The following is a 27390-nucleotide window of genomic DNA, read 5'->3' as shown; positions in this document are numbered from 1 at the left end:
AGGCCGTTCTCAAGTTGAGGTAAATCTTGTTGCAGCATGTTTGATGAAGACAACAGACAGATTGAGTAAGCATGAAACTTCTGCATAGCATGTGTTACAACATGGATGTTGTTTCCCACTAACAATATGCTGCTTTATCATCATTTGAAATTTAATCTCGTTGCAGGCTGCAAGCACTGAGTCCAACAGCCCAACTGATGACATCTATCAAAACGTCTAAGTCCTTCCTTCAAGGATATTAAAAGACAGATTCAGACCTCCGTCATCCTGACTGAGAGGACTCTCCAAAGCCACGAAACACCAGACGGATGACGCCGTTATGTGACAGAGGAAATGAGCAAATCAACACCGGCTGCACATTAGTTGTGTGCTTGCTCACCTTTTCTCGTGAAGTGAGACATAACAGCCACAACGAAGGCCCAGAGTCACCGTTCCTTTTCTCTCCAGTGTTTCAGTTTCAGCAGGGATTGATAGACTCTCTCACGGTATTTGTAGTTTTTTGATTGTAATCAATATTGATGCAACTTCAACAATTACATTCTTTTCAAAAACCAGGACAGTGCTCAGAAATGTAGCTGAGTCAAATGACAATAATTATTCTTATTCTTCCTCTTCCATATATTTAGGAAATTAAGCTGCTTGATTTGATAATTTGGGAATTGTGCTTTCAGGAATAGAGAGTAAAGAGTAGCACACGAAATTTACATTTTCAGGGCACGCAGATCACGTTGTTGAATGTGGAAATCAGAACAGTGCAAATACAGCTGTTAGAAGACGACCCCAACTCTCTCGAGAGGATTCAAGGTAATATTTTGCTAATATGACATCAAGATTATTGAACAACACTTTCTCGGCACATGAGGAAATCACAAACACGTCATTCTGGGCATAGCTGTGTACAAACACACTTTTAATCAAAAACTTTGAAAACCAAACTTTCACAGTCAGATGAAATTTGAAAAGCTGATCATTATAAACAATGTAAAGTCAAAAAGGCACATTACAGATTATTTTACATGTAATACAGTATATCTTACATTAAATTAAGGTAAGGTTGTATTTTTGGTGTTGGAGTGGTTTCTTCTCTGAACAATTAACTTACAGTAAGGTAACATTTAACAACCTGTTAGTGAGGCATCTTGCTGTGTCTTGTTCTGTACACTGACTTCCATAAATATTTGTTCACTGCAAATATCCACAGACAGAATCCAGCCAGTTAACATTATAATTTACTTACACATTACCTATGTAGTCAAAGCGGATGTTTACACATCTATGTGCATTTCTTACACACTTCACAAGCTGTGATATTAACGTTTGGCACACCATTCACCCAAACATCTGTGTGAGTTCTTCCCTTTCTGCCTCCTCTCCTTCATTACTCTCGTCTGTAAACCGACAAATAAGGAAAATCCTATATTTAAGCTTAAATGGTGTGAGCCATATTTTGATCTCTAATGTTACTTAAGGACTGGATGTACTTTACAGTGAGGCTCAAAAGATGTAAATGCAGGTCAGAGCAGCAAGTTGAATTACTGCATTATGGAGCACGGCTGGAGTTAAAGCTGCAATTTGTAATTGTGCTCATGTTTACAGCAGAGATGTCTGTATTTACTGCACCGCAGCTACTTGAATGACTGATGTAAAATATGTTTGTATTATTTGTTTTGTTGTTTGGTTAAATGTTGTGTTTTGTCATGGACACAAGACACATTTTAGAAAAAGATTCTGATAATAAAGTGAAATCAAATCGAAATGTTTGTGACATTTTTTCACCTCATTTCATCAGGTAAAATGAAGGTGACTATTATTTACTTGAAATTGAGATTAATGTTATGCGACGCTCAACCAAGCTGGGACCAATTTGTAACATGAAATCATTTCACTCATCAAAACAAACACCATACATCTGCATTTAAAAGGGGAAATGCCTTCAATACTTCTCCACTATCCACCACACAGAGGGATATAACAGAATGATATGTTGAGAAACATTACAGGTTTCAGCTGTAATGTCTTTTTTGTGTGTAGGCTATTACAATATGACAATCACACAACCCTGGAATGTGAAAGCACTTGAAAAAAAATCCAATTATTCTTTACATTTTGCATCCTTCATCCATGTGGAGGGGCAAAATGTGCTCCTACACAGGAGGTAGTCAGTAGTCAGTAGTCAGTCTATAGTAAGGAGTCATTTAATGTTCAGCTTTCATGTTCCTCCCCTACTTAACTTGGTTCAGCTATGACTTTCAGCTGCTAAAGCTTAATGCTGTAAAGGCATCATTTTGTTTTTTAATTGGATGTTACTGTTATCATTCATGGAAGATACCCACTCCTAATTTCCACTGCCAGTATGCATCACTTCTGTTTCAGCTGACTGTTTCAGGATACTGCCCGACAATTTCTGCCAATTTCTGTAGGAACTTTCTAATTTACATTCAGTTTCAACATTTAAACAAGTAAGGTTCCTCTATTAAGAAGAAAACTTTATTTTTCTCCACAAGCCTTCTGAGGAATTGGTCCCTTTTTTGCAGAGCAAAACGGAAGAGGACCGACATAAAGTATAATGATCCCTGCTATGTTTGGTCCAGCCATCCAGTAAATGTCTGAGAAAGGATGAGACAGTTAAGAGTAAGTAAAGGACTAGTTATGCACAGGCGATGAGAGTCACTAAGGAAATAAAGCCTCTCCTCTTCACATAGATTATTATTTCCCTCTGCAGCATCTCAAACATTTACAGTTACTTTAAATGTTTGGATTTGTATCTACTTGGTGTCACCTGTCAGCACACCAAGATGATTTACAGTTGTTCAGTATGTATTCATAAACTGCATCAATGTAATCCTGGAGTCTCTCAACATTTCAGTCATTTACACATCACTCTTACTGAGCAATAAAGATTTTCCCCCTGAATCCCAGCTGAAGAAATGAGTGCTGACAATATTGAAGTTAACTGTCAATGTACTTTACGTCAACTGTGTGACTGCTGCGTATGGAGAACGGCCTCCACGCCAGAGCTTGCAGAGCAGCGACACACATGGGCACCAGACACACCAAGTAGAACATGACACTGTGGAGGCTCTCCAAGGCGCTGGAAACAGGGAAGGATTTTGTTAGGACACTGTTTCACTGTTATGACAATTAGTTGAAACTGTAACAACCTGTGTGTGTTGACTGTGTTTATGTGGATGTTTCTTACATTAATGTTACCATGACGGAAAAACTATTTTAACTATTTTACCATTTTGTCTAAAACTGTTAGGGAGATAGTTTAAAATGAAAAAGAGAGATGATGTTTTTAAAAACATTTTTTATACATGCCTGTTGTGATTGATGAAATTATATTACCTGTGACCTTTGAAATAAAAGGCAGTGTTAGAGGGCTGTCTCTTAATCATTGACATTGACTTTGTTGAAGATAAACTTGACGTGAAAAAGGAAACTGCTGTTAGCTTTTAGAGTTACGTGATTTCTGTGTAAGCTTTAAATTGCTGTAGTTAAAGCTAAAGTCATCATTATGGCACTCTGCTTCTGCTACTTCTACTTCAATCCAAATGCTTATCTAAAAAATTGTATGTATTGTAATAACAAAAATAAAACCGGCTGTCACCATAGAGATCCAAGCAGTCATGACTTGAAGCCATTTTAAACCATTAGCTAAATTATGCATACTTTACATTAATAGTGTTAATTTTCCAAAGTATAATCTATATTTATAGATACTCAAAATCCCGCAAAAATATGTTTCAAAATGTATCAGAAGTTATTATGAGGCTTCAGCAGTTTGAGTTCATCAAATCAAGTAGATATCTCCCAAAGTTACAGTCCTTTTAGTATAAAATCCTCTTTGTGTTTCCACAGTCAGTGTTTTCATGTTGAGCTCTGGTGGATAGTAACACAAAGAGAGGATTATGTACGAAAAAGACTTTAAATTTGGAAAATACCCACTTGATTTACCCAACTAAGAGAGCTGATGCTTCACAGTAACTTCAGATAAACTTTAGAATTTATTTTTGCACGTGGTCTGGACTGTGGATTTAGTTCCCCATCACTTACATTACAAGTGCACGTGATGTGAACAGCGAATGAAACCTGTTTCAGTGTACATATGGGAACCTGACTATTGTTTTAAGACACGGCTATACTGTGTCTTAAAGCTATACTTAAAAGCTTTCAATCCATCGCCACAACACAAACATTCATTTGTCAAAGTGATGTTATTGTTGCACTGTAATGCAGCTGTGGACAGGGAACTGCTCACTGATGGATTATCTATCTTGAGCATGTTTCAATTCACTGAAAGTTTAATTTCATACTATAGTGAACACTTACGCTTTGGGAAATGGTTGCCGGTAATATAAAGTCAATAAAACACGCAGATCCATCACCAGCTGGATTAATATTTTCTCTCAGATTGTGGTGTTTTATTTCTAAAAGGAGTCAACAAACATTGATAGTGAATTAAAACTAGTGTACATTAACGATTAACGATTAACAATCTACCTTTTATCTATCTAGATAAAAGGTGAAGAGTGATACTAATCCTCGGGCAGTGATGGGCAGGCAACATGCCCATCACTGCCAACATCAGTTTTAGTTATTTGGTTTGGCTCAAGTTTTGAGTCAAGAAGAAGCAAGAAACTATCTGTACCTTGAATTTGATTCCCTTCCTGCCTCCTTCAGCTGTTCATATCCAAACTGGTTGAGGACATTAAGCACTATCATAGGGGCCAGAGACTGAGCCGGCTTAGTGAACAGGGCATTCGTCCCAAACACCATGGAGGACAGAGGGGAACTGTAGAGGGAGGGAAAACATGATAAAAATATTATACCACGAGTCAAATTACATTTGTTTGATCATTAGGCTTCATTAGATACATCTGAATATTTGGCACTGGTTACAAAAGTGCCATTGCCTATTTTCCTTTTTTATGTAGTACTGTAAAAACACATAGGTTTAGACATAATAGATTGTTTTGTTTTTCTTTTTTACCGGCGCTTGTACTTCTGCAAATCTGAGTCAATGATGTCAGCCAAAGGCAAGCCAAACAGACTGAAGGCTGCTTGGATTATGATCCTGCATAGGAGGTGAGGGAGAGAGTGTAGGTATCAAAGTGGAGGGATTATATACTGTAATTACTAAAAAAAAAAAAAATGTAAGAATGTTAGAATTGATTTAACATCTTACATGTTAACGGTGAGGAAAAATGCCAGGATATAGTAGTGCTGAGGACCGAGTGCTACCATGATGGCCGCCATAGTAGCCTCCATGTAGAAGGCGAAGAGGATGATCCTGTAGTAGCCAAGACTGTGGAGCAGACTCTGACAGCTCAATACTAACAGCTGGGATGGAGACATAAATACAGAGTAGCGTATTATAAAGTGGTACATCAAGTGTTTTGAAAGCTTGTTGGTACATTCAGGTGCTTGTACATCTGGGTGAGGTTGAGAGTGGGCTTCCAAAAAGCACTGTATTCATGAGATAGATAAACAATAAGGAATAAGGAGTTTCACTGCACCAATAGGGGAGAGTTTTAAACAATACATTAAAATCAAGGCTGGTGCTGTTACTGTACTGCCAAACAACAATGACTTCCTGAAAGAGAGGAAAATGCTCTGAAAACACATGACAATGTCAGCAATAATGTGAAGGATGTGTGATTTAGATGGACTAAACCAAGCAAAACTGTCAGTATGGTCCTTTGAGGAAATGGAAGGACAAAAAGACACATTATAATACCTGTGGACAGATGAATCCCGCTCCGTACATGATGCTCTTGGCCAGTGATGGAAGCACATTCGGAGGAATCAGGTGCTCAGCAAATATCATTGTAAAATTATTGAAGAAGGCTAACATGAAAACCTGGAAGAAGTTCATGAGCACGAAAAGCTGGAAATCCCTGTTGGTCAGGATTTGCCACGTCAAAGTTCTCAACATGGAGAAGGAAAATCCTGATTTATGGGAAGTCTGGTCAACAGACAACTGTGCATCTGACCCAGATCCTTGGTTATCAAAGCGGCTCTCGCTGTGGAAGCCTGTATAGAGCATGCAGCCACAGCTCAGGAGAGCGATCAGCACTGTGAAGGCTTGGAAGGCCGCAAAGTCCTCCATGTTTCTGGACATCACACCACAGAAGAGGACGCTGGAGGAGCCAATGAGAGAAGCCACCTGGGAGATAAAATGGAGGGGATATGAGAAGGATGGACAGTCACCCTGTTGGCTTAGTGGCATACAGAAGAAATATGGAGGCAGAGTACAAAGTCCTTACCTGGCTGTACTTCACAAGTCTTAGTCTGCTCTGATGGTGGCTGGAAATCTCTGCAAACAACGCACACTGTGCCAGCAGCACAAAAGTCAACATGCCATCAAAAGCACACAGCGCCACCGTCAAGTGTAAGCCGCTCAACCAGTCGCCGGGGGCGTAAGTCTGCCATGGGAACCATGCTAGAAGAAAAGTCAGCGAGTAGATGGGAGCACCGTACAGGATGGAGAGACGCCGCTGAGAGCAGCACGGCACCCTGGAGTTATCTTGCATGTAGCCAAAGAGAGGGTCATTGATTGCATTCCACACCATGTACACCACCTATGGAGATTTATAAAAAAAAATATGCTTCAAGTAGGGCTGATACTATTAATTGATTAGTCAATCAACATAACAGTTAACACACAACTATTTTGTTGGTTAATCTTTCAATTGATCAATCATGCAAAAATGCCATATGCTCATTCCAGCTTCTCAAATGTGAGGATTTGTTGCTTTTCTTCAATTTAGTAACTTTAGGTTTTGGACAGTTGGTCGGACAAAACAATCAATAGGAACACATCACCCCGAATGGGGAATTGTAATGGCCATTTTTAATTATTAACAGATATTTCATAAACTAAACAATTAATCAATCAATAGTAACAATATTAAACAGTTTAATCAATAAGTAAAATAGTCATAAGTTGCAGCCCTCTTTCAAAGGAAAGCAGCACTAATAATGTCACTGTCTTTCACAGATATTGATATGCATACAAGGAACAGCAATGTGTCATGATAATATACTCACTTGTGATTGGTGGAATGCACCCTCTGATATCTTGTACTTATTGAGAAAGAGTTTGACATAGTAGAAACTGAATATATTGTTTATCATGCAAGACCCCAGTGTAGTCATGGCATAAGCCAGGGCTGCGGGATTGACCCCAAAGTTTATCAGGTGTCGGCCTACATTCGTTCTTCCGGAGGCAGGTTTCTCCTCCACGGCCATGACAGCTCAGGTAACTTAACAACCACGTTACCTGTCGGTCTAACCAGCTGGAGAGAGGAAATGTTGTCGTTTGCAACAACTATTTTAAGCTGGTGTTGTTTAGCATTGCTAAAAAAAAGTACTACTGTTATCAAAAATAGTGAAATTGGTCAATATTCCAGAGTAAAAGAGCGTTCAGTGCTTAGCTTGTTCTTGTTCCAGCTGTCTCGTTTTCACGATGTCCATGTCACTGTTGATGTTACGTCTCGTTAAACAGCCCTCCTAAATGTTTCGTGAAACTGTGTCACGTTAAGAATAACCTCCCCCAACTAAATTTAAATCTTGTCAAACTCGATTTCTGTGGCTGCCGGGTGGGGCGGGGCTTCAAAATAACAAACAGACATCTGATTGGCCAGAATAGTTCTTTGGTTTCGCTTGCTGCTTCGTGATTCGTCGACAAAAATGTCTGTCAACTGAAGCAGGAAGTTACGACAAAAACAGCATTTTAAAAACATATTTAACTGTCAAGCCTTTCCTGTAGACCTTGGACTGTGAGAGGTATTAAAAGTTGAGTTGAATATTCGATTAAAATTAAGTGAAAGTGAAAATAGTTATACAGTTATATTGCAGCTAACGCTATATCTGCCACCTACCGGATGTTGGGGTGTATTAGAGATTTGCCACGTTGCTGTAGACAACAGACTTAACGCCTCTCACACACCGGGAGGATGTAGTTGACATTTCTCCACACACGGTGGTGAACGGCGGACAACTTCAAGCTGCTCAGCTAACACACTCCTACCTGTGTGTCAGGTTACTGTCAGGTGGAGTCCTCGCTCGCCCCGCGACCGGAAAGATGCTAACTGACATGATTTTGGAGGAAGAGTTTGACAAGAATGGAGAGTCTTGGTACGACCCGCAGGACCTTGAACACGGTAAGAGCTGCTCGGCTCTGTGGTCGCACCCTAAACTCTGTCTTACTGCGTGGGCTTATGTGTTATTACCCCACAGACAGTTAGCAGCAGAATAATGTAACTGTGCCATATGGACATCAGTTATTATTACATGAGTTATGATACAAAGGTTTTCTTGAAGCCTTTATAAATGGGCTCACAGATGAAATGAGATTGAAATCCATAGTCTATTACTCTTGTGACAGGGACTCACAGTAGTCATGGGGTGAAAGCTGTGGCCAGGGTTTCCTGAGGCTGTCACTGGTCCTGTGTTGATTGTTTTATGATAAATTTGCTTTTCATGCACGTTGCAGCCAACAAAGTTGGGCTTGAGATAAAGAGAGTACTTTATCAATGCCAGAGATAAATTGCAGTTACAACAGGCAAGTCACATAGTGGATTGTGCATGCATACTTTATGTTAAAATGTAATTTTTGAACATTTAATATACATTGTGTGTATATACTCACAGGAATATAAGATGCAAACAAGATACATATAGGCAGACTGAAATCATTAGTTGATTTTGATAATCCCTCAAATAAGTCATTTTTCCAACAAAAATGCCAAATATTCGCATGTGTTAGCTTCTAAAGTGTGAATATTTAATGCTTCTGTTTGTTTAAAAGTAAATTGAATATGTTTGGATTTTGGCCTGTGGGGTGGATAAAACAAGCAAATCACCTTGGGATCAAATTATTCTGGTATAATTTGCTATTTTTCTGACAATTTACAGCAATTAGAAAACAATATATCAATCGAGAAAATAACTGAATGAATTACTATTATTATCAAATACACGAATGAACAAGTAAATGACAAAGTGAGTGGTCTGTCCTAGTTGCAGGAAAAAAATGTTGGGCTTCATGGGCAGGAGAGTCCCGACACAGAGGCAGCTTGTTGTGCAGAGTGACGGCAACAGGCAGGAAAGACTTCCTGTGGCATTCCACAGTGAATGAAAATGAAGATGCTCTGCTTTTTTTTGTAGATCTAGGAACGTGTTTGAGGCGTTCTCCATGATGTTTAACAGTTTTTGCAACACCTTTCTCTCTGCTACCAACTCTAAGGACTTCAGAGTGGGGCTCAAGGTTGTTATTTGGTTGCCACGGGGCATACACTGCTTATTACAAGACACATGTTTGGTTTCATTGCGTTATTATTGACAGTACTTCTAGTAGTCCCACATAAGACATGCTTCACTTAAGAGGGCTAGTCAACGCTGATGCTGGACAAGATCCAGAATCTAGCGGGAGAAAGGGTCACAAGGAGATCCTAAGGCATGCCTTAGATTCTTCCGTGATTCACCAGTGCCAGATACTAACTGTGTGAGACAATCTAGTTAGACACGTCTGTTTCTATCCGTTGCCTGTGTTTGGGCATCGAAACTATCTCATATCTTGTGTTTACATGTTTTCCTGTGTTTTGACAGATCTCCATTTGGCAGCAGAGCTGGGGAAAACCCTCCTGGACAGGAATCATGAGCTGGAGCAGGCCCTGCAGCAGATGTACTCCACCAACCAGGAGCAGCTGCAGGAGATAGAGGTGATAAACTTTAGGAAGGAACTAATCAGACTTCTTGAGGCTCCAGCAGCACTAAACTCTCTCCGAGGACAGTGTGTGAGCATGACATGTCCATTTCACCACGCAAAACACGTGTTTACATAGTATATCATCCATTCTCTGCAATCTAGTGCGACCATACATGTTGTTGCTGCATAAATGTAGTGATTTTATATGAATGAGACCACACAGGGAGATGAGTCTATTTGAGTTAGAGGACATGGGCATTCAGCAGCTCAGCAAAGATAAGAGTCTTAATTTGTTTACTGCACTGAGAGGGCCTGTGGCTCGAGGATTTATGGAGGTTGATATGGTAATCCCCATAGGTCTCTCTGACCCCCATGCACTGTCCGCCACTGGTCTTACTCACAGCAATAATGACAGTGTCAAAGCTGTGTGTGTGTGTGTGTGTGTGTGTGTGTGTGTGTGATACAAGGTGCTGCTGTTTGAGTACATTTTACAAGGCCAGTGTACAAGTCAAATACCTTAGATAATTCAAAGGTGGAAAGAATGAATGGACATATCGGTTCCAAAGAAGATAGTGGGCTATTGCAGAAACATCTGTGTAGATAATTAGTATATTCTTGTTCACCATGCAATATAACTCCCAGACTCATGTTATATTTCCTTTTCCAGGCCCTTAATTGGCAGCTCTTTGCTTCGTTTGGTAATAAAATGTGTTGGCCTGGGATAAAAAAAACAAATGTGAAAATGTGTAAAACATTACTTGCTACTTCCTCTTTCTCTTTGGGTCTTGTTGGTGTTGCAGCTCTGCATTTAGATCTTTTTACTGTGTGATAATCAAGTGCCTGATATTAACATGTTTTAGGATTAGGAACTTTAGACACTTGCTTGTGTTTCTCCTCTGAATCAGAATCAAGAAATCAAATCTATGAACACACATGTAGGGCTGCAACTAACGATAACTTTCATGATCAGTTAAAATGAAATTAAAAAGTGTCCAACACAGTTTTCCAGAGCCAAAGTTAACGTCTTCAGATTTAAAACGATGCCATTCTCACATTGGAGAGGATGGAGAATATGCAACATTTTTAGCTGACTAACTGACTGCAGACAAATCTACATGTGTAATTTATTTACGATACCATATAACAAGCCTCAAAAACGCACATTTAAATAAAGCTAAACACAAAGCTAAATCGTTGTCATTTCCTTCTCTTGTTCACCAGTACCTGACCAAGCAGGTGGACCTGCTGCGCCAGATGAACGACCAGCATGCCAAAGTGTACGAGCAGCTAGACGTGGCTGCCAGGGATCTGGAGCAAAGCAACCAGAGACTAGTGCAGGACAACCGCCTGGCCCAGCAGAAGATTCATAGGCATGTCTACTTGCTATCAGTTCATTTGGCTTTCAAATTATATTTTACATAATTATTCTAAAGTCTAAATGTAAGAAGATAATATTCAGTACACTGGATATCACATATTTGATTAAGTGCAGAACCTCAGTGTCGTCTTTCTCCTCTTTCCCCTTCAGTCTAACAGAGGCAATTGAAGGGCTTCAGACCTACATGGAGGACCTGCAGACTCAGGTGGAGGAGCTAAAGACTGCCCAGGCAGAGCGAAACAAAAGAGATCTGGCAGAGCAGCGACGCAACCTCGGAGCACAGAGTGTTTCCTGTCTCAAAGAGCTGTATGACTTACACCATGACAGGTATTGTGTGTGTGTCATTCTGCTGCAAGTACAGAACCCGACTGAGGAACTACTTTCAGAGAGGAAATTACGGTAGATTGTGAGATAAAATCACAGTGGAAATTTTGACCCAGATTTACCGAGACCAGAGAAGTGAGGGGGAGTTGAAAGCATCTGAATAGTAAGAGCTCCTGTCCTGTTGTCTGATCTTCTCTTACCCTCGGTGCACTGCTGTCTCAGCCCCTTGTATGCTGACTGGTACACTTTCAGGTCACCCAGAGCCAGACCAGACCTCCTCCTTTAGACATAATCCAAAGGAGGAGGAAGTTAATCCTGCCCCCATTGTTAGCAGTGTATTAATACGTACACGCCACCGTTGCTGTAGCTCGCTATGTGTCATGCCGCTTGGTTGATGTGCTTTGGAGAGAGCAGAGAAGTCAACAAAACAGTTGTTACCCTAGAATTTGGTAAAGTACGCCTCCTACACTCGAGGTAAATGCTATGCACTGATCCAACCCAGCAGACATTTATGAGGAGCTGATGATGACTACATTTTGATTTTTAGCAGAAAATGTGTGAGTTATGATATAGTAGTCTCCCCTTCAGGCTGCACATAGCCCCAACTACCTCCAGCAAGAAGAAAGCAAACTATTAGTTCCCCGAGAGGCGAAACCCAGGGGGAAAATACATGCTACTATCTGAAAAGCTTAATTTCTGTGCGTGAATGGTAATAATGAACACTATTTATAGAGGTTTTAGTCAGTGAATCAAATAATGCCCTTGCAGCTATTGATGTATTGTGATCTCAGTCTGATTATTATTATTATTATTTATCTTGCAACTGATCTGCAACTTTCACACATATATTGACATTGCCCTGTCCTGGCTCAGACATCTAGCCCACGACAGTCTGCGTGCGGATGGACTCTGGTCACCGCAGGACTCTTTCTATGACCGAGACAGACGCCAAGACCCCGAGGAGGAGAATGCAGCTCTCCAGCGCTCCGTCCAGACCCTTCAGAGCCAGATAGCTGCAGAGCGGAGCCGCAGGGAGGCTGCAGAGAGGGAGAGCGAGGTGACCGTCCGGGAGAACAGAAGCCTGGAGCAGCGGCTGGCTCTGCTGGCCGGCTGCCGGGTCAGGCAGAAGGAGCTGGAGGCCGAAGTGGAGCAGCTGCGGCTTCTGTGGCGCGCTGACTGTGCCAACAGGTACGTCTGACTTATATGCGGACTAGATTCAAATTGTCAAGTTATTTTGGCTCAGTTTCTTTATGACTGACACTTGGTGATACAACTTTTGATATACAGCACAAGTACAGACCTATAACAGGTGTAATTTCACACAATGCTTAAGACTTAATGCCTGCATGTCTCCTCTGCTCCCTCCAGTGTCAGAAGATTGGACCAGCTGCTGTTGCCTGAAACAGTATTCTTTGCCTCAGAAGAAAGGCCCAGCCAGGAGCAGGAGGAGATGGAGGAGAAGGTAGAAAAGGATGAGGAGCGGAGAAGATACAGCAGGCAGAGGTGTAACAGCGACAGTGTTTTGAGAGCGACGAACCCAGACGAGATTCGCCGTGGTCACGAGCAGCTGTGTATAAGGCGAGCGGAGGCGGTGAAACAGAGGGGCATCTCTCTGCTCAACGAGGTGGACGCACAGTACAGCGCACTGCAGGTGTGTATTCACAGCCGGCCTGGCGCAATTCATGTAGAAATATTCAGAGGCTTTTTACTTTGTCAATTAGAAGGTTTGTTGCATCGTGTGTTTTCGATCTAAGATTTTTTTCTCATGTACGCACTTCCCTAAAATGTGTGTTGTCTAGGTGAAATATGATGAGCTGCTGCGGCGGTGCCAGCAGGCGACGGACGAGCTCAGCCATAAAGCCGTCCAGACGTCCAGCACTCCCTTTGCGAGCAGCCGGACCCGCCGCCGCCTATCCAGCTCAGCCACTCTGTCTAATCTGACAGGGGCTCTGGAAGATGGCCAGCCGCCCGAGTACAAGGCCCTCTTCAACGAGATCTTCACCTGCATCCAAAAGACCAAAGAGGACCTCAGCGAGAACAGACGTCCAGTCAAGGACAGTGATTTCCGGGGCCCTGCCAAATGATCCTGTCATTTATCATCCTGGGACTCGTTTGTGTCTTTTTCACAAAGGAGAAACTGAGAAAAAGAGGTTGCTTTGCTGTAAAAAATGTCCAGAGGATGCAGTCGCAATAAGTACACACGCTGCAGTCCTCTTATCTCTTGTCATTGTGACACACCTATACTTTTGTTAGTCAGCACTGTTCCTTTTATTCCGTCCTCATCAAAAGAGACAGTGTTATAAAAGATGTTACATAAAGCAGGTGTATTATTTGAAGTAAGAAAGCATTCCAAAGTTCAACAACAAACATGCAGAAAAATATAGATGGTAAAGAATTATTGTATGGGGAGATATTTATAGTTAGATAAATATGTACAATCAGGTCCTCGGCTAGTGAAAAGTTCATTCCAGTGTTGCTTGACCTCTAAATCGACGTAAAGTATTATGTCCACCTCCAACAGTGTTCAGTGTTTAACCACATGTCCGTTTGGTGCTTGGGAGAGAAATTCACACATTGGTTATTGTTTGTGTGTTGATATAAGTGGGAGATGAAGGACTTATGTAAACAGAAATGTTGGAATGTTGTAATAGGATGAAAACTGTAGCTCTGTAATAACTAAAGAGTTTTGAGTTTATGATAATTAGCTTAACGGCTCGTGAGAGTTGGTTTTTGTATGTTGGCAATAGTTGGTTCACCAGTTGAGGGTCATTGGCACGTTACCAGAGAAATATCACTGGAAAACTGTTGTTGATAGAATTTGCTTTCTGTTTTCATGTCATGTCTGACGAGTGTCTCTCTGCCAGCAGGACACGTAACAGTTCTGCACTTTTTTATGACTGAATCACATTTTCTGTTTTATTTATTTTTTTGAAAGAAATTTAGAGAAGATTAAGTTATATTTATTTTCTTTTGTTTGCTTAATATTCAGAGCAGATTGGTCAGCGGAGAGAGTGACTGTACACTGTGGTGCTTATTTTGTGCATGTGAATATTCTGTCTGACACAGGTGATTTAAAAACAGGTAAATGGAAAGCACAAAAGACAAATGTTCCCTCGTTTTATAAACTATTTCCTTTGCCTCAAATTGACATTTCCTGCTCTTGATATGGAACGGAAATTGTGTTTATCAGGTTAGCATTAAACAACAAGAAAGACTTCAATAACAGTTTATTCTTATAACCCTTTAAATCTAAATCATTAAAACATATTATATATTACCGCAACTTTTATTGGCTGAACTTAACTAACCTGACAGACCTCATACTGCTGAAACTGCAAGTCTGAGTTCAAAATAGTGTTAAAAGGTCATTTTACTTTCACTTCCCATGTGATGGTTAGAAAGAAAATGCTGATGTACTAAAATACAGTATATTGGGGGCATTTAGCAGTGTGCTGTTTTGTAAGCTGTGAAACTTAACAGAAGGCATTGCTGTATGATCATAGGTGTCCTCCATGAAGACTAACATGTTTTTCTTGCAACTAACTAGTAAAAACATTGATGCAGGAGTCTGCTGAGTATTCTCTGTGTCCTACTGTCTAAATCACCCAACTCTGGCCTCGTCAGTGCACGCAAGAGAGGCAAGAGAGATAGCATCACTGCATAGTTTGTGTGTGCAGAGATGTTTCAACCTGTCCTGTAGTGTTTTGTAGAAACAGTCCAATCAAAACGCACAACAACAAGTATTTTCTCCTAGAGGACTCTTCATTCCTCAAGGCCTCCATCCCCCAATGTACTATGTGGTCCAGCTAACAATTAATGGGGCTTTGTGTCTTTTCATAATTAGGCTTTACATAAGTGAGATTTCCCCCATCCTGCTTCCAACCCGCCCCAAATCCATTAAACCTCCAAACAAGGGGATTGCATACCACGCTTGCCTAAAGGGACAAGGTCTTGGCAAGGTCACAAGCACAAGCACAGAAAAAAGTCTCACAAAGGCATCACAGCAGAGGTCTGTGTTGAGAGTTGGACCTGATATATTGTAGAAATGAATTACAGTACAGAAACAAGAAAACTGGATTCTCGGAAGTAACGTTATAGATTGGCCGTGAAGTGAGTTGCATTGTTCTCAGAGGAAGTAACACAGGAGTTCATTTGATAAACATACACCGACTCCACAAGAGTGAAATATGCCAGTTAGTTTAACAGTAAATTAACGCTAGCTAACAGTTTGGATTACGGTTGGTATTTATTAGTTGAAATCGGTTTCTCCACCTGTTACAACATTGAAATGCTTCATAGAAGTCAACGCGTCATTCATGATAATCCAATATTACGTAAAAATGTATACGTACAAATATAATCCTGTGATGAACAATGAGTACTTGTGTTAGCAGCGTTTCAATGAAGGACTTTTGGAGTATTTTTGCATCGTGCTACTGAGTAAATCATTGCCTCAGCAAACCTTTACATTTAATGTTTTATATGTTTGTGAAAATGAATCACGTTTACACAAATTACAAAACTAATCTGAAGTAAATTAATCGGCTGTAAGTGAATGTCACGCGGTGTAAATAAGTGCTGACAGTGACGCAGACCTGTAACGTATTTTAATCAATAATAGTAGAATAACAACATAAAAACGTTATCTATTAGCTCATGCTAACGTTAGACAGCTAACATCTTGGGTGTGTCGCGTGAGCACCATGAACAGATACGAAAAAATGAGAAATCAGCAGTAATTTAATTGTAGATTAGTACTCTGTGGTTCGGTGGTAGCGTGGCCGAGTGGTCTAAGGCGCTGGATTTAGGCTCCAGTCATTTCGATGGCGTGGGTTCGAATCCCACCGCTGCCAAAATTGTTTCATTTTGAGGATCTGTCAATCACACACACTTCGTCAGCAGACACACGCGAACTACAAACACTTCGCATATCCACTTGTACGGCTCAATTCACCGTTAGGGATCGTTAGATACGGCTGGGAGCATCTTTGGCAGTGTAAGTGCGCCCTCTTGTGGCACCCTGCATGTGGACAAAAACACCAGCTTTGTCATCAAATGTTGGATAACACTTAAAATGTATTTCATATATCTGGATTTTCAACTCAAAGTTCTCATTTTTATTTAAGTAAAGGAAAGAGGGAATTAATGTGCTCATTGTACATATAAAATGATCATTGGCATTTATTGTTCATGCTTTTATTTCTAAAAGTGTACAAAATGTCCTACTTAAATACTAATTAACTTCTAAAGATGTGTAAATCACAACAACTCTTTATCATAGAAACTGGAAGCATGCTTTAAATACAATCAATCAAAGTTTGAATATTTGTAATACAAAGTTTTAATGAAATCATTTTAACTTCAAACTGTAGAGAAGTCCAGAACATTCACACAAGTCAGCGTTAATCTCGTAGTATCAGGTAGTTTCATCATTTTTAAATCAGACACGCATATACCAACATCAAAAAGGAAAAATGAAGCACAGAAATTACATAACCTGACGTATTTTTAGGGCATATTTTATTCTATATTAATAAGTCACATGTGGTGAGAGTACATCATCAGTTTGTGAGGAAAAACATAATGTGAGACATTTTTGCAATATCTAAACAAAACATTTAATTTCCTAACAGGCAAAGTCTCTGATTATAAATTACGTTTGAGATAGCTTATTGTGCAGCTGTCCATCCTGTATTTTCCAGTGAAAGTTGTCTAGTTCTGACAGAGTACGCAGGATAGCATGAGTAGCGCCAGACCCATCAGCAGCAGCAGGACGAGGTGTCGGGGCAGCCAGGAGGTCCAGGGGAGACTGAAAGGAGGCAAGCTGGAGCGAGGCTGTCTGGACGTCAGGTACTGCTCTACGGAGTCCACCAGGCTGTAGGGCTTCGGACAGTAACCCAACTCTCGACGGGCCTTGTCAATCTTGAAGGTGTGGCTCACAGCTATGTTCCTCACCTTGCAGTGGAAGACAGTTCATTTGTGTTAAATGTAGTTCACAGACAGAAATCATCTCTAGAAGCTCCTCAAGCTGCTGCAGAGAAGTCCACACCAAGTTAGAGGTCATACTGCCAAGCTAATGGTTCAGATTAACCTCAATTTGGAAAACTTTATTCTGATAGCCTGTGACTGATGGATGCCTCCGGTTACTGCATCTTCTTACCGCTCAGGGATAAGGTGTCTGCATGTGAAGCACACACAGTGATAGAAGAGTTCAAACAGACACCAGCAGGACAAGAATAGTTCTTTAAAGCTCTTTTCCAGCTTTTCATCCTCCCACAAGAGCCAGTTCTTCTTTTCTTATGACGCAAAACTGCTTCAGTCAGCACACACCTTTTACAAAGCTCTGCTGTGTGACTTATGCCGGGTTGTTGTGTATTGATCTACCAGTATATCATCATTGTTAAGACACTCTACAACCACAAACAGCTGAGTCCTGCTCCTCCTGTTTGACCTGACAATCATCCTGACTTTATGTATCTCCCTCAGGTAGCTGTACTTTTTTACTGCCTTCAATTTTCCCCTCATTTGTGACAAATCTGCATTAAAAAATAATTTGTTGCCACAGGCATTACCTTACTGAATTCAGGACTCAAACGATATTTTAAAAAAAAATGTAGTTTTTAATGTTGGGGATGTGGTAGTGCCTCTTTAATATCTGGCCAAGGGCAGAAAAATTAGCCTGCTAGCAGTATTTAGATCAAGTAAAAGAACTAGTACAGAATTACAAGTAAAAGTTTGTCAGAAAAATCTTACCTGAGTAGTTTGTTGCAGTTTTATGTGTGGAAATTAAGGCTGAGATTATTCTATATTCTTCTCATTGTAAACAAATCCCTTGAAAACCAACAATGTGTTCGCCCATTTCTTAGTATTTTTCTGTGGTACTCAGATTGAAGCCCTTTCATTCTTACTGAAGACATAAATTTTTAAAAACAGGTCACAAATGTATAGTTTGACGTGGAATTTATGTGCGAGAGGAAAAACTCCTCAGCACGTCACGCGATGGCTTAACCTGAGAGTTGGCTGGATCATTTGAGCCCAGGCGAGAGGCTGCCCGGCTGTGCTCACCATAGCAACAGCCACTGTACTGAGGTCATTTCCTGTAAACTTTGTCTTGAACTTCCTGTTCTGACCCACAGCCTTTTATATTTTATTCACGGGAAAATCATCGATCCCCCGGCCAGCGGCTGTCTGACAGAATGAGCTCCAGGTGCAGGCCCACAGGCTCAGCTTTGGTTTCTGCCTCATCACACATTCATGAGGACCTTACAGGCCGTGACGGAGGCTCCTTAAGATGCATCGTAACGGCCTCCCCGGGCAGGATTACTGCAAACTGCCTTCATCCTGATACATTACAATTCTTGTGTTTTTTAACACAGACCGCAGAACAGACCAGTGATAAAATGCTTCCAGTAACTATGAGAATTTGGGGATTTTGTTATTTGCCAATATTTTTGAATTAATTAAAGGTTCCCTTTGGTTTTCCATAATTCATGCACAAGAGATAGTATCAGACGAGGAAGGGGGAGAGCGGGGGGGGGGGGGGCTGATAGGAAAATACCCGCCCTAATGAAGTCTGTCTTCACTTTTGTGGGAGAGACTTAAACAAGAATCTACTCATCAGAGAGCAGGTAACCTATCTCCAACACAGGAGACACATACTTTAGGTGGGTACATATGCATGCATATGTTCACACATGCTATAGATAATGCATCTCAGTTCATCCAGGTCAGACAGCTAAAAGACCTTTCTCAGGATTTTGAGTTATAAAATCTTTCAGTTTTTGCTTTTTGACTTTTTCTTCAAATCGACATTTAAAAAAGTGAAGTAAGAACATGCTCAAGAGCAGAAAAGGTTGGTTCATTTGAAGTCTTAGAGAAAAAATAAATGTTTTAAAAGAGACGAGTGAGGCAGAAAGAAGCATAATTACCTCACTTCTGGTAAAGAGGAGAGGCACTTCTATCACAGGTCTCAGAACTACGTGCAAATATTCCACCAGTATGGCTGGAAAGAGAAGAAAAACATACATAGAGTAATGTTTAAACAAATATGATCTGAAGAGATATTTAAAAGATGCACACATTTTAGAGAAGGAGAGATGAGCTACCTGCTGAATAGACGAGTGAAACAGGCAGGTTTATCAGCGGTCTGCTGTAGCCCAGCTTTTCAAACTGCGATGGCAACATGAAAATCCACTTAAGTTTTGACAAAATGCATTTCAATTAAACTGTAAATATCCTTGAAATTTTAAAGGAAAAGGCAGGAGTTATTCCTTTCTTCTTATTGTCAATAAATCCCATGAAAAGGCCAAAACTAGCAATGCATTTGTCCATCTTGCAATACTTTCTAATTTCCCTAATTTCCTTACTTCTACTTTCTAAATACCCTGACTGCACACTCAGCTCTAAAATATGTAAATCTTTAAAAACAGGTCACAAACATGTAGTTTTATATTTTAAAAAGGCTCAGTTATTTTCTAAAACTGCTGGGCACTGTGGTTTTTAGCAAACATTACTCAAATGGGAGTAAATAGTGCATTTATTGGGGACTATTTTCAGCTGCGGATTAACACACATTTGGTGCATGTGAGTATTTACGGCAGAGCACGTGAGGGAACGTGTCACCCAGTGCAACAGTGTGGCTCATTTATCAGACAATACTTGTTAGTAGGATCTATTAATTGTTGGCAGCTTGGTGGATTTCATGAGATTTGTTGACAGTAAGAAAAATATAGAATATCAGCAGACTCTATTATTGAACTCACCAGCGGTGTCAGCCACTCAAACAGATTGACTGAAACTCCATCATTAATGAAATAGGCCTGTCCACTCTGCAAAAGAACAGAAAACAATGGGGACACTGCACAGTATCTTTAGTCAAACTATAATAACATAATAATAGTAGCTTGTGGTGCTCGCTAACATACACACATTTAACAACTGTATCCTATCTTTGATCTTAGTTTGTGATGTGCAGAACAGAAAGGTTGACCAAAGCACTAGAGGGACAAATCATCTTGAGTTAAATATAACCAATATTCAAGTCATAAACAGGTTACTGATACTAAAAAAGGAACGTTTAAAAATATTCTTTATTCTGTGTGCTTTCACTGCAGAAAGTTTTCGGGTCACATGGATCTATGGGTGTTGACGTACAGCGACACAGCTCCTCTGCAGTGCGAGAGCCTCAGCCGCCAGCGTGTGAGCCAGCACCAGGTTATCTACGTGTACCCAGTTCATCCTGGCCCGGGGGTCCCCAAACCTGAAGCTGAACAGCCGACGCTCCACATTCACCTGAGAGAGAGACAGAGAGAGATGAGGGACAATGAGTAGACCGTTTGATTTTCTTTTGTTGTTTGTTTTGTGGTCAGCACCGCTGATTATTATTCCATCACGTCCTTTTACTGTTTTACTTGAAAAAAGGAAAAAAAAACAGGAAAACAAAAACTTTACATGTAAATAGACTTTCTTACATTTTTCTGCTGTATTTGTTTATATAACTAGTGAAACAATATTTTTACAACCTAGAACTATCCTGTAATAATGAGTGATTATGACTAAAGATTTGCTTTTTTATAAAGTTTTTTTTATTTTTATAAGTGCCTGTGTCATTTTTCATCCTGAGAAGTCAAACTTACAGTAAACCCAGAACATAACCGACCACATCCAGCCCTTCAGCGGGCTGCACTGCTGCCTCGTAGAGGACACACTGGAGGAAAAGGTGGCTGTAACTGGATGCCTGGTGAACTCTATCAATAATGTAAACTCTGCAGGCAGAAACACATTCTGCCAGGGAAGCTTCAGACATTACAAGATATATGTTTGTTTCCCAGTGCCAACATGATAGGAATTAATCAATAATATAATAATATTAATTAATATGTGTTTGTGTTAGTGGCTCACCATCACTCTGTGAAGGTGTCTCCTCTCCTCAGGTCCGTAGATGCCACAGGGCCGCAGGACGCAGGTCCGCAGCAGGCCTCCACCTTCACAAGAGAGGGTTTAAACCTTCACTGAATATATGCATGTATGTGTGGTTTGGAACATGATGCTACATATCAAAATAGGAGAAAACTTTGACAGTCAGTATCAGCAAACTCGTATTTTTAGCAAAAAAAAAGGCTTGGGTGGCTTCCTCACTTCCACGCTGTTATTTCTCATTTTCCACTGTGTGTGTATCAAGGCAGGTAACTACTATATAAACGCTCTTTCACATGTTTCATATACTACTAAAGCAGAAGTATAGAAGTGCTTTCAGCTAAATATACTTGAGGTATCAAGAGTAAAAGCTCTTGTTCCACAGAACAAGTGAGTGATATATCATGATATATTACATTATTAGGCATCAGTGAGAGACATGATAATATGAGATGATTAGGGGGGTAGTAAAGAAGAAAAAAATAAGTTCTGCTCCACAAATTTGTATTTCTTTTTTGATTTATTTATTTTTGTTCGTTGCTTTTTTGAAAATATATTTTTGAGCTCTTTGGGACTTGTATTTAAATGCAAACTATATTTGTCAAATCAATCTAGTAGTGTAAAAACTACAATATTTCCCGCTGAAGTGTATTATAAAGTAGCATAGTACCTTAAAATAACAGTACTTGAGTAAATGTACTATGTTTCCTTCCACCACTGCCGACGTGTCTTTATGCCACCAGACTTTTCAGCCTGAGGCAGTGGGGGGGGGGGGGGGGGGGGGACGGACGTAAACCACATCCTCCTGCAGCAGGTACATGACCTTTGACCTGCAGTATATAATAATGAGGCAGCCTGTAGCTCTAAGCTTAATTGAATGTATAGGGTGGTGATCACTGATAGGGTGTGAGGTTACACTGAAGGAGGGAATGGGAGGCTTCACACCTGTTAACGTAAAGAAGGTAGAGGAACTTGAGACCCATTATAATCAGTGGTGGAGGAAGAACTCAGTAAGAATACCACAATGTTAAAATACTCTGTTACGAGTAAGAGTCCTGCACTCAAAATCTTCATATATTATATTGTTTGATTTAAATGATTACATACATTAATGCGTATCATCACTAATGTAGCAAGTAAAGGTGGAGCTATTTTCAGCTTAATCCATAATGCATCATCATTTATTAGTTGAATTTATTTTGTATTAATAATCTAAATATGCAAAGCAACTAGTAGCTAAAGTTAAAAAAAATGTAGTGGAGTAAAAAGTACAATAGTGGCTTCCAAGTACCTCAGAATTGTACAAATAGCACTTAAGTAAATGTATTTAGTCACATTCCAGCACTGATTATAATATATTAGAAAATCAGATGTAGTGTCACGTGACTGCTGCACTCCTGTTGTGTCTAGCTCTAAATTTAAACTGGTGTTGTATTGGATTGCAACTTGAGTTTCTATGGCAACCATTGCCTCAGTGTTTCCCTGTCAGTCTTTCTGTCCTGATTGCACCCTTTTCATGTAATTGTGTGATCGTGCCGTCACCGATAGTTTCACACCTTTCAGGGAGCATCCGTTGGCGGAGAGGACGGTCTGCTCTGCAATCGCTTTGGTTCTGGAGTAGTGGTCGATGTGCTGGAACAGAAAGACACATGTAGTTGCATTATGTTGCCCGCTCGAGTGTTGAAAATGTCTTATTGTTGGCACATGTATGGGATATTTATGTTGGTTCCAAGTTTTGGTGATACATGGGTGGATGGGTCATTTATAGTCATTTATGGGTAACATTTCAGTTGATACGATTTACTTAAGTTCACTTAAGTTTGATTCATTTCTTTTACTCACCACATCCGGGGGCACATACGGCACTGAAGCCTCATCGCCCTCCTCAATGGGTTTCCCAGTGAACACCACATTGATGGTGCTGGTGTACACCAGCCGGGGGATGCTCCTTTCCTTACACACTGAAAGCGAGCAAATACACACAGCTCAGCAAAGGTATCAAAGGTATCTTTCTATGGCTAAGGAAGCCAAGAACAGCCATGAAATAATATTTTTAATGCCGTTATCTTGAGATCACAAGTTAATTATTTTGTTATCTCTTGATAACAAAGCTTGTTTTCTCGTGATAATGCGTTGATTATCAGTGCTACATGTATCCTTACCGTTTATGACATTATTGGTCCCTCCAACATTGACTGACTCCACCTGCTCTTTCCTCAGCTGCCAGACAGACAGACAGACAGACAGAAACATGTAACTACACCCTTTCTGTCATGTAGTTTTTGACAAGGAAGAAGAATGTGTGGAATAAAAAGCTGTCCATCAGTTAGCAATGCTAAGACTAATGCAATGCTAAATCGTTGGAGTGCTCTTCTCTGCGTAAGAGGAGAACAACGTTGGCTCTCATTCATTTATAAACCTCTACTAAGTAGACATCATTGTATTCATCTTCTCACAAGGAATTCTGGTACTTAGCGTACTTGTTCGGCGGATTAGCTTCAGCCACTGATTCCTACATTAATTATTGAGCTTGGAAAGTCTCATTTGAGGTATGTTACCATAATGATTTACAGAGGACTTTGAGGCTTAGAGAGCTCATTTCCTTTGAGTGAATGGTTCATCCTTAGTAGAAAGCATTCAATTAGTTCCTCAATGTGTCTGAATGTGAGTGAATATCAAGGTTGAATACATGAAAATTGAATTTGTATTCTTTATTTTGCCACTGAAGAGAATAAAGTACTCTTTCTACAGTTAAACCTCTTCATTCTATGAGCATCCTCACTACAAACAGTCTGTTTCTCTGACTTCTGTTTGAATTACGTGGCGAGAAGACGCTAAAGAACACACGAAGGGAAGTCACCTGTTCTGGTCCGGACATGCCGTAAGACGCTGTGTGGAATATACAGACCACCCCTTCACACACCTTATAGAGGGAAGAATAGTCCCGGATGTCACTCTGTGTGAAAAAGGGAGGAAAAGTGACCTCAAGTAATTAATGCCAACCCGGAAGACACTTGTCTTAATTAGCACCATCCATAAGAGACGACAGAAAGTGTTTTCAGCACTTTTATATGTTATTGTCAATAGTATGTTTACTGTGTACTCTCAAGTTGTGAGCGTTGCAGGTTTAGTGACATGAGTACATGTGGCGGTGTGAGTCAATAACTCTCCCATGAAAGGACAGTTGTAATTAAGGTAAGTGTGCCATGGGGCCTGCAGGTGAAACCTGAATCACGTCTCCACCCTCTCTGACCCAGTCAGCAGCTGGCGCTCTGCGGAGGATCACTCACCTGTGTCTGTTTCCAGCCAGCACGCAGACTAACCAGAGAGACACACTGACGCTGGCTGAAGGAAACACTAAGAGTTGATTTTCAAGTCTGCACGTAGCAGTCTAAGTTAGAAGAAGAACCACATATTGTGTATTTCATGACATTTATAACCCAAATTAAAGTAGTAGAAGTAAAACATATTGCTGCAGGCAGGACTGCACCGGTTTTCACTGCAAGAGGGCAGACAATAAAAACCAATGAACAGCATGTTTTCTCATATGTCTCTATGTGAGACAATAAACATGAGGTCATGTGTGACACTGTCAGTCAGCAGTGGTTTGAATCGAACAAATAAGATAAAAATAACAATGAAAATGAATGTGCAGGTTTGCAAATATGCATTAAATACATGTTATGTTATGACAAAACTAGATTATAAACCATTTTTGTGATTAAAAAAGAAAGATGTAATTTTAACATATGAGAAAAAAAGCTAGACCCCTGGTTGAAATTAAATGAACAGTTATGTATCTGGACTATTTATTAATATGTAGTATGGTTTTCTCATTAAAAAACTAATTGAACGATTAACTTCTCACCATTTTTATCAGATTCTGTTCCTTTTCACAAACTATGTGAAGGTGAAAGTAATTAATATACCTGCCAAAATCTGCAGAATAATTAAAAATGCCAGAAATAAAAAAGAAACTAACCACAGCTGTATGGCTGAATAAGCATTGCCAGTTGTTGTGTTGTGTGTCTCCTGTGCAAGTTATTGGGTAAAATGCAGGAAACATTGGGGAAATAGAGAAATATTAATCAGAATGAATAAATGTAGCACTCAGCTTCACAGTGGGAACAGAGTCAGGTTCCTCTCCACTGTCATACCTGATAGAAGATGGCTCCATCGGGGATATCACAGGGAGGCTTGTTCATGTCCAGAAGGATCACTGACATCCCCTGACTGGCCAGTTCTCTCCCCAGCCTGAACCCAAAGTATCCCCCTCCTCCCGTCACCACCACCTTCCCTGTGGAGACGCCACGGGCCAGCGCCGCCTCCTCTCCCAGTCTGGAGGCCGCACACTCCGGGTTGCTGCAGCTAGCCGCCATGCCTCCATTCACCCTGTGGCGGATGCTCACTGCCGGGCTGGAGGCGACGGCCGGGGCTGGGTGGTTGACCCACGGCTGGTGGGTGACGTGGGGGAGGTTGTGTATGTGGTGTCCACTGGCCTGCAGGCGACACAGTGGGACACTGTGGCGGGGAAGGTGCTTCACCTGGCACAGAGAGCCTCCACTCTCACTCATGTTGGGACCGCACAGCTCCATAGATATCCTGACTGGTTGAAAGGCAGGAAAATACTTTAGTCATTGTTTTATTATCATTAAAGTTGAACCTGTGAGGAGTAATCTTTACCATAAACTGCATATTCTGTATTCTTTATTGATGGCTGTGCCACTCCATCACATTTCATCATTTTATTCTCATTTAGCCAGGTATACTTGGTATATTTGGAAACTTCAGGGTCTCCACTAGAATTTGAAATAAAGTTCTGTGAATCTGAACAATGTTTGGCTGCATGGCATGAGTTTGTAATGAAATTAAGAAAATGTTGAAATGGACAGAATGCCAGAATTTCATTTGTATATCAAACTGAATAACAGTAAAATGTCCATTAGATATTTCATTCATAACACGCATTTTAAGGGATTTTTGCCCCAAGAAACCTGCAGCATTCAACAGCAAGCTCAAAGTTCATGACTCCATTGTAAGGTCACTATATGTCGACTGAACTGATCTTTCCAAGAAATGTTTCACAGCTTCCCAAACAAGTTTCACAGGTTGTCATCAGTCAGATGTCAATAATGTGCCCATTCTATAACTTCTGACAAACACGTCATATGAAGCAAAGACCTCTGCTCTTATTTGTCTCCAAAACGAATCAGCTAATAGTTCATTTAGCATTCAGTAGGATTAATAACCGATACGCGGATCAGACTGCCATCACGTGCACACTTCATATTTTCTTAATACTCATTAATTCACTTACCTTAATGTTGCTTTCGGCCTCTCACACCCATACCTGTGCCAGATGGCTCATGAACTAGTCCAGTCTATGCCTCCACTTTGCTTTCGTGGTCCTTCCCGATGCGTCGCCTCTCTCACCTGTCAATCACCGGCACCTTTTACCTGAGGACTCTCCTGCCGTAATGTCTGGATGCAACGCGCAGCGCCGCGGCAGCAGCGAGGATCGCGTTTCCAGGATCAGGATATGTGTGTGTGTGTGTGTGTGTGTGTGTGTGTGTGTGTGTGTGTGTGTTCCCTAAGGGGCATTTCACAAACTATGTGAAGGTGAACGTAATTGATTGATTGATTGATTGATTGATTGATTGGTAGTTTCCAAGAATTAGATGTCAGTGATCCTTCTGGACATGAACAATCTTCTATCAGGTACGGGACAGTGGAGAGGAACCCAAAGTCACACCACAGAGGGCCTGTGGTTGGTCCAAAATCCCCAGTTAAAGCTCAAATGCCACAATTACCTTTGGACAAAAAGCTTTTTTTATCACATGCTCTAACCGTTAGAGCATGTGATAAAAAAAAAGCCTAGTAAACAACTTTAAATATTGTAACTTATAAATATATATTAAAGAAATTCTACCAATAAATAGCTTCTATTTGTAACTCCAAATAAACTAGGCCTACAGCCATGAACAGATTATGAGACAACAGGGGTCGTTGGACACAGACACGTAAAAGTTCCCCCACCCTCCTACATGAAGCAAGATAT

The 27390-nt window shown here is 40.6% G+C and overlaps 3 protein-coding genes and 1 non-coding gene across 4 annotated transcripts; 2 read left to right on the top strand and 2 right to left on the bottom strand.

Annotated features, from left to right (window-relative positions):
- Nucleotides 1-2949: 2949 nt before the first annotated feature.
- On the bottom strand, nucleotides 2950-7254 carry mfsd13al (major facilitator superfamily domain containing 13a-like). The gene is made up of 7 exons (XM_070923986.1): nucleotides 7054-7254; nucleotides 6270-6584; nucleotides 5741-6169; nucleotides 5189-5343; nucleotides 4994-5077; nucleotides 4652-4795; nucleotides 2950-3091 (listed from the first exon to the last, which is right to left on the bottom strand). Exons 1-7 carry the CDS (start codon nucleotides 7252-7254, stop codon nucleotides 2950-2952), a joined length of 1470 nt encoding a protein of 489 aa, XP_070780087.1.
- Nucleotides 7255-8009: 755 nt separating this feature from the next.
- cdr2a (cerebellar degeneration-related protein 2a) lies at nucleotides 8010-14976 on the top strand. The gene is made up of 7 exons (XM_070923395.1): nucleotides 8010-8168; nucleotides 9616-9728; nucleotides 10937-11085; nucleotides 11244-11420; nucleotides 12291-12605; nucleotides 12786-13068; nucleotides 13217-14976. Exons 1-7 carry the CDS (start codon nucleotides 8090-8092, stop codon nucleotides 13499-13501), a joined length of 1401 nt encoding a protein of 466 aa, XP_070779496.1. The 5' UTR covers nucleotides 8010-8089; the 3' UTR covers nucleotides 13502-14976.
- Nucleotides 14977-16188: 1212 nt separating this feature from the next.
- trnal-uag (transfer RNA leucine (anticodon UAG)) lies at nucleotides 16189-16270 on the top strand. Its single transcript has one exon. It is a non-coding gene; the product is annotated as a tRNA-Leu (tRNA).
- Nucleotides 16271-17129: 859 nt separating this feature from the next.
- On the bottom strand, nucleotides 17130-25927 carry sdr42e2 (short chain dehydrogenase/reductase family 42E, member 2). Its single transcript, XM_070923782.1, has 11 exons — nucleotides 25490-25927; nucleotides 24193-24288; nucleotides 23495-23552; nucleotides 23175-23293; nucleotides 22889-22964; nucleotides 21318-21400; nucleotides 20571-20708; nucleotides 20180-20245; nucleotides 19523-19586; nucleotides 19346-19419; nucleotides 17130-17372 (listed from the first exon to the last, which is right to left on the bottom strand). Exons 1-11 carry the CDS (start codon nucleotides 25925-25927, stop codon nucleotides 17130-17132), a joined length of 1455 nt encoding a protein of 484 aa, XP_070779883.1.
- Between the last annotated feature and the right edge of the window lie 1463 nt (nucleotides 25928-27390).

The sequence above is a fragment of the Enoplosus armatus genome, chromosome 17, assembly GCF_043641665.1.
Source record: "Enoplosus armatus isolate fEnoArm2 chromosome 17, fEnoArm2.hap1, whole genome shotgun sequence".
Taxonomy (NCBI): Eukaryota; Metazoa; Chordata; class Actinopteri; order Centrarchiformes; family Enoplosidae; genus Enoplosus; species Enoplosus armatus.
The sequence above is the reverse complement of the archived record's forward strand: the minus strand, read 5'-3'. Positions and strand labels throughout refer to the sequence as shown.

Bases quoted from the DNA above. Each gene is read 5' to 3' on its own strand.
- cdr2a (XM_070923395.1), top strand. From the start codon at position 8,090: ATGCTAACTGACATGATTTTGGAGGAAGAGTTTGACAAGAATGGAGAG. The intron at 11,086-11,243 runs GCATGTCTACTT...TTTCCCCTTCAG, and splicing joins GCCCAGCAGAAGATTCATAG to TCTAACAGAGGCAATTGAAG. The intron at 11,421-12,290 runs GTATTGTGTGTG...GTCCTGGCTCAG, and splicing joins TATGACTTACACCATGACAG to ACATCTAGCCCACGACAGTC.
- mfsd13al (XM_070923986.1), bottom strand. From the start codon at position 7,254: ATGGCCGTGGAGGAGAAACCTGCCTCCGGAAGAACGAATGTAGGCCGA. The intron at 6,585-7,053 runs GTGAGTATATTA...AAATCTCCATAG, and splicing joins GTGCATTCCACCAATCACAA to GTGGTGTACATGGTGTGGAA. The intron at 5,344-5,740 runs GTATTATAATGT...TCTCCATCCCAG, and splicing joins CGGGATTCATCTGTCCACAG to CTGTTAGTATTGAGCTGTCA.
- sdr42e2 (XM_070923782.1), bottom strand. From the start codon at position 25,927: ATGGAGCTGTGCGGTCCCAACATGAGTGAGAGTGGAGGCTCTCTGTGC. The intron at 20,246-20,570 runs GTACGTCAACAC...GTTCTTTTGCAG, and splicing joins TGCAGAGGAGCTGTGTCGCT to AGTGGACAGGCCTATTTCAT. The intron at 19,420-19,522 runs GTAGCTCATCTC...TTCTCTTTCCAG, and splicing joins TTCACTCGTCTATTCAGCAG to CCATACTGGTGGAATATTTG.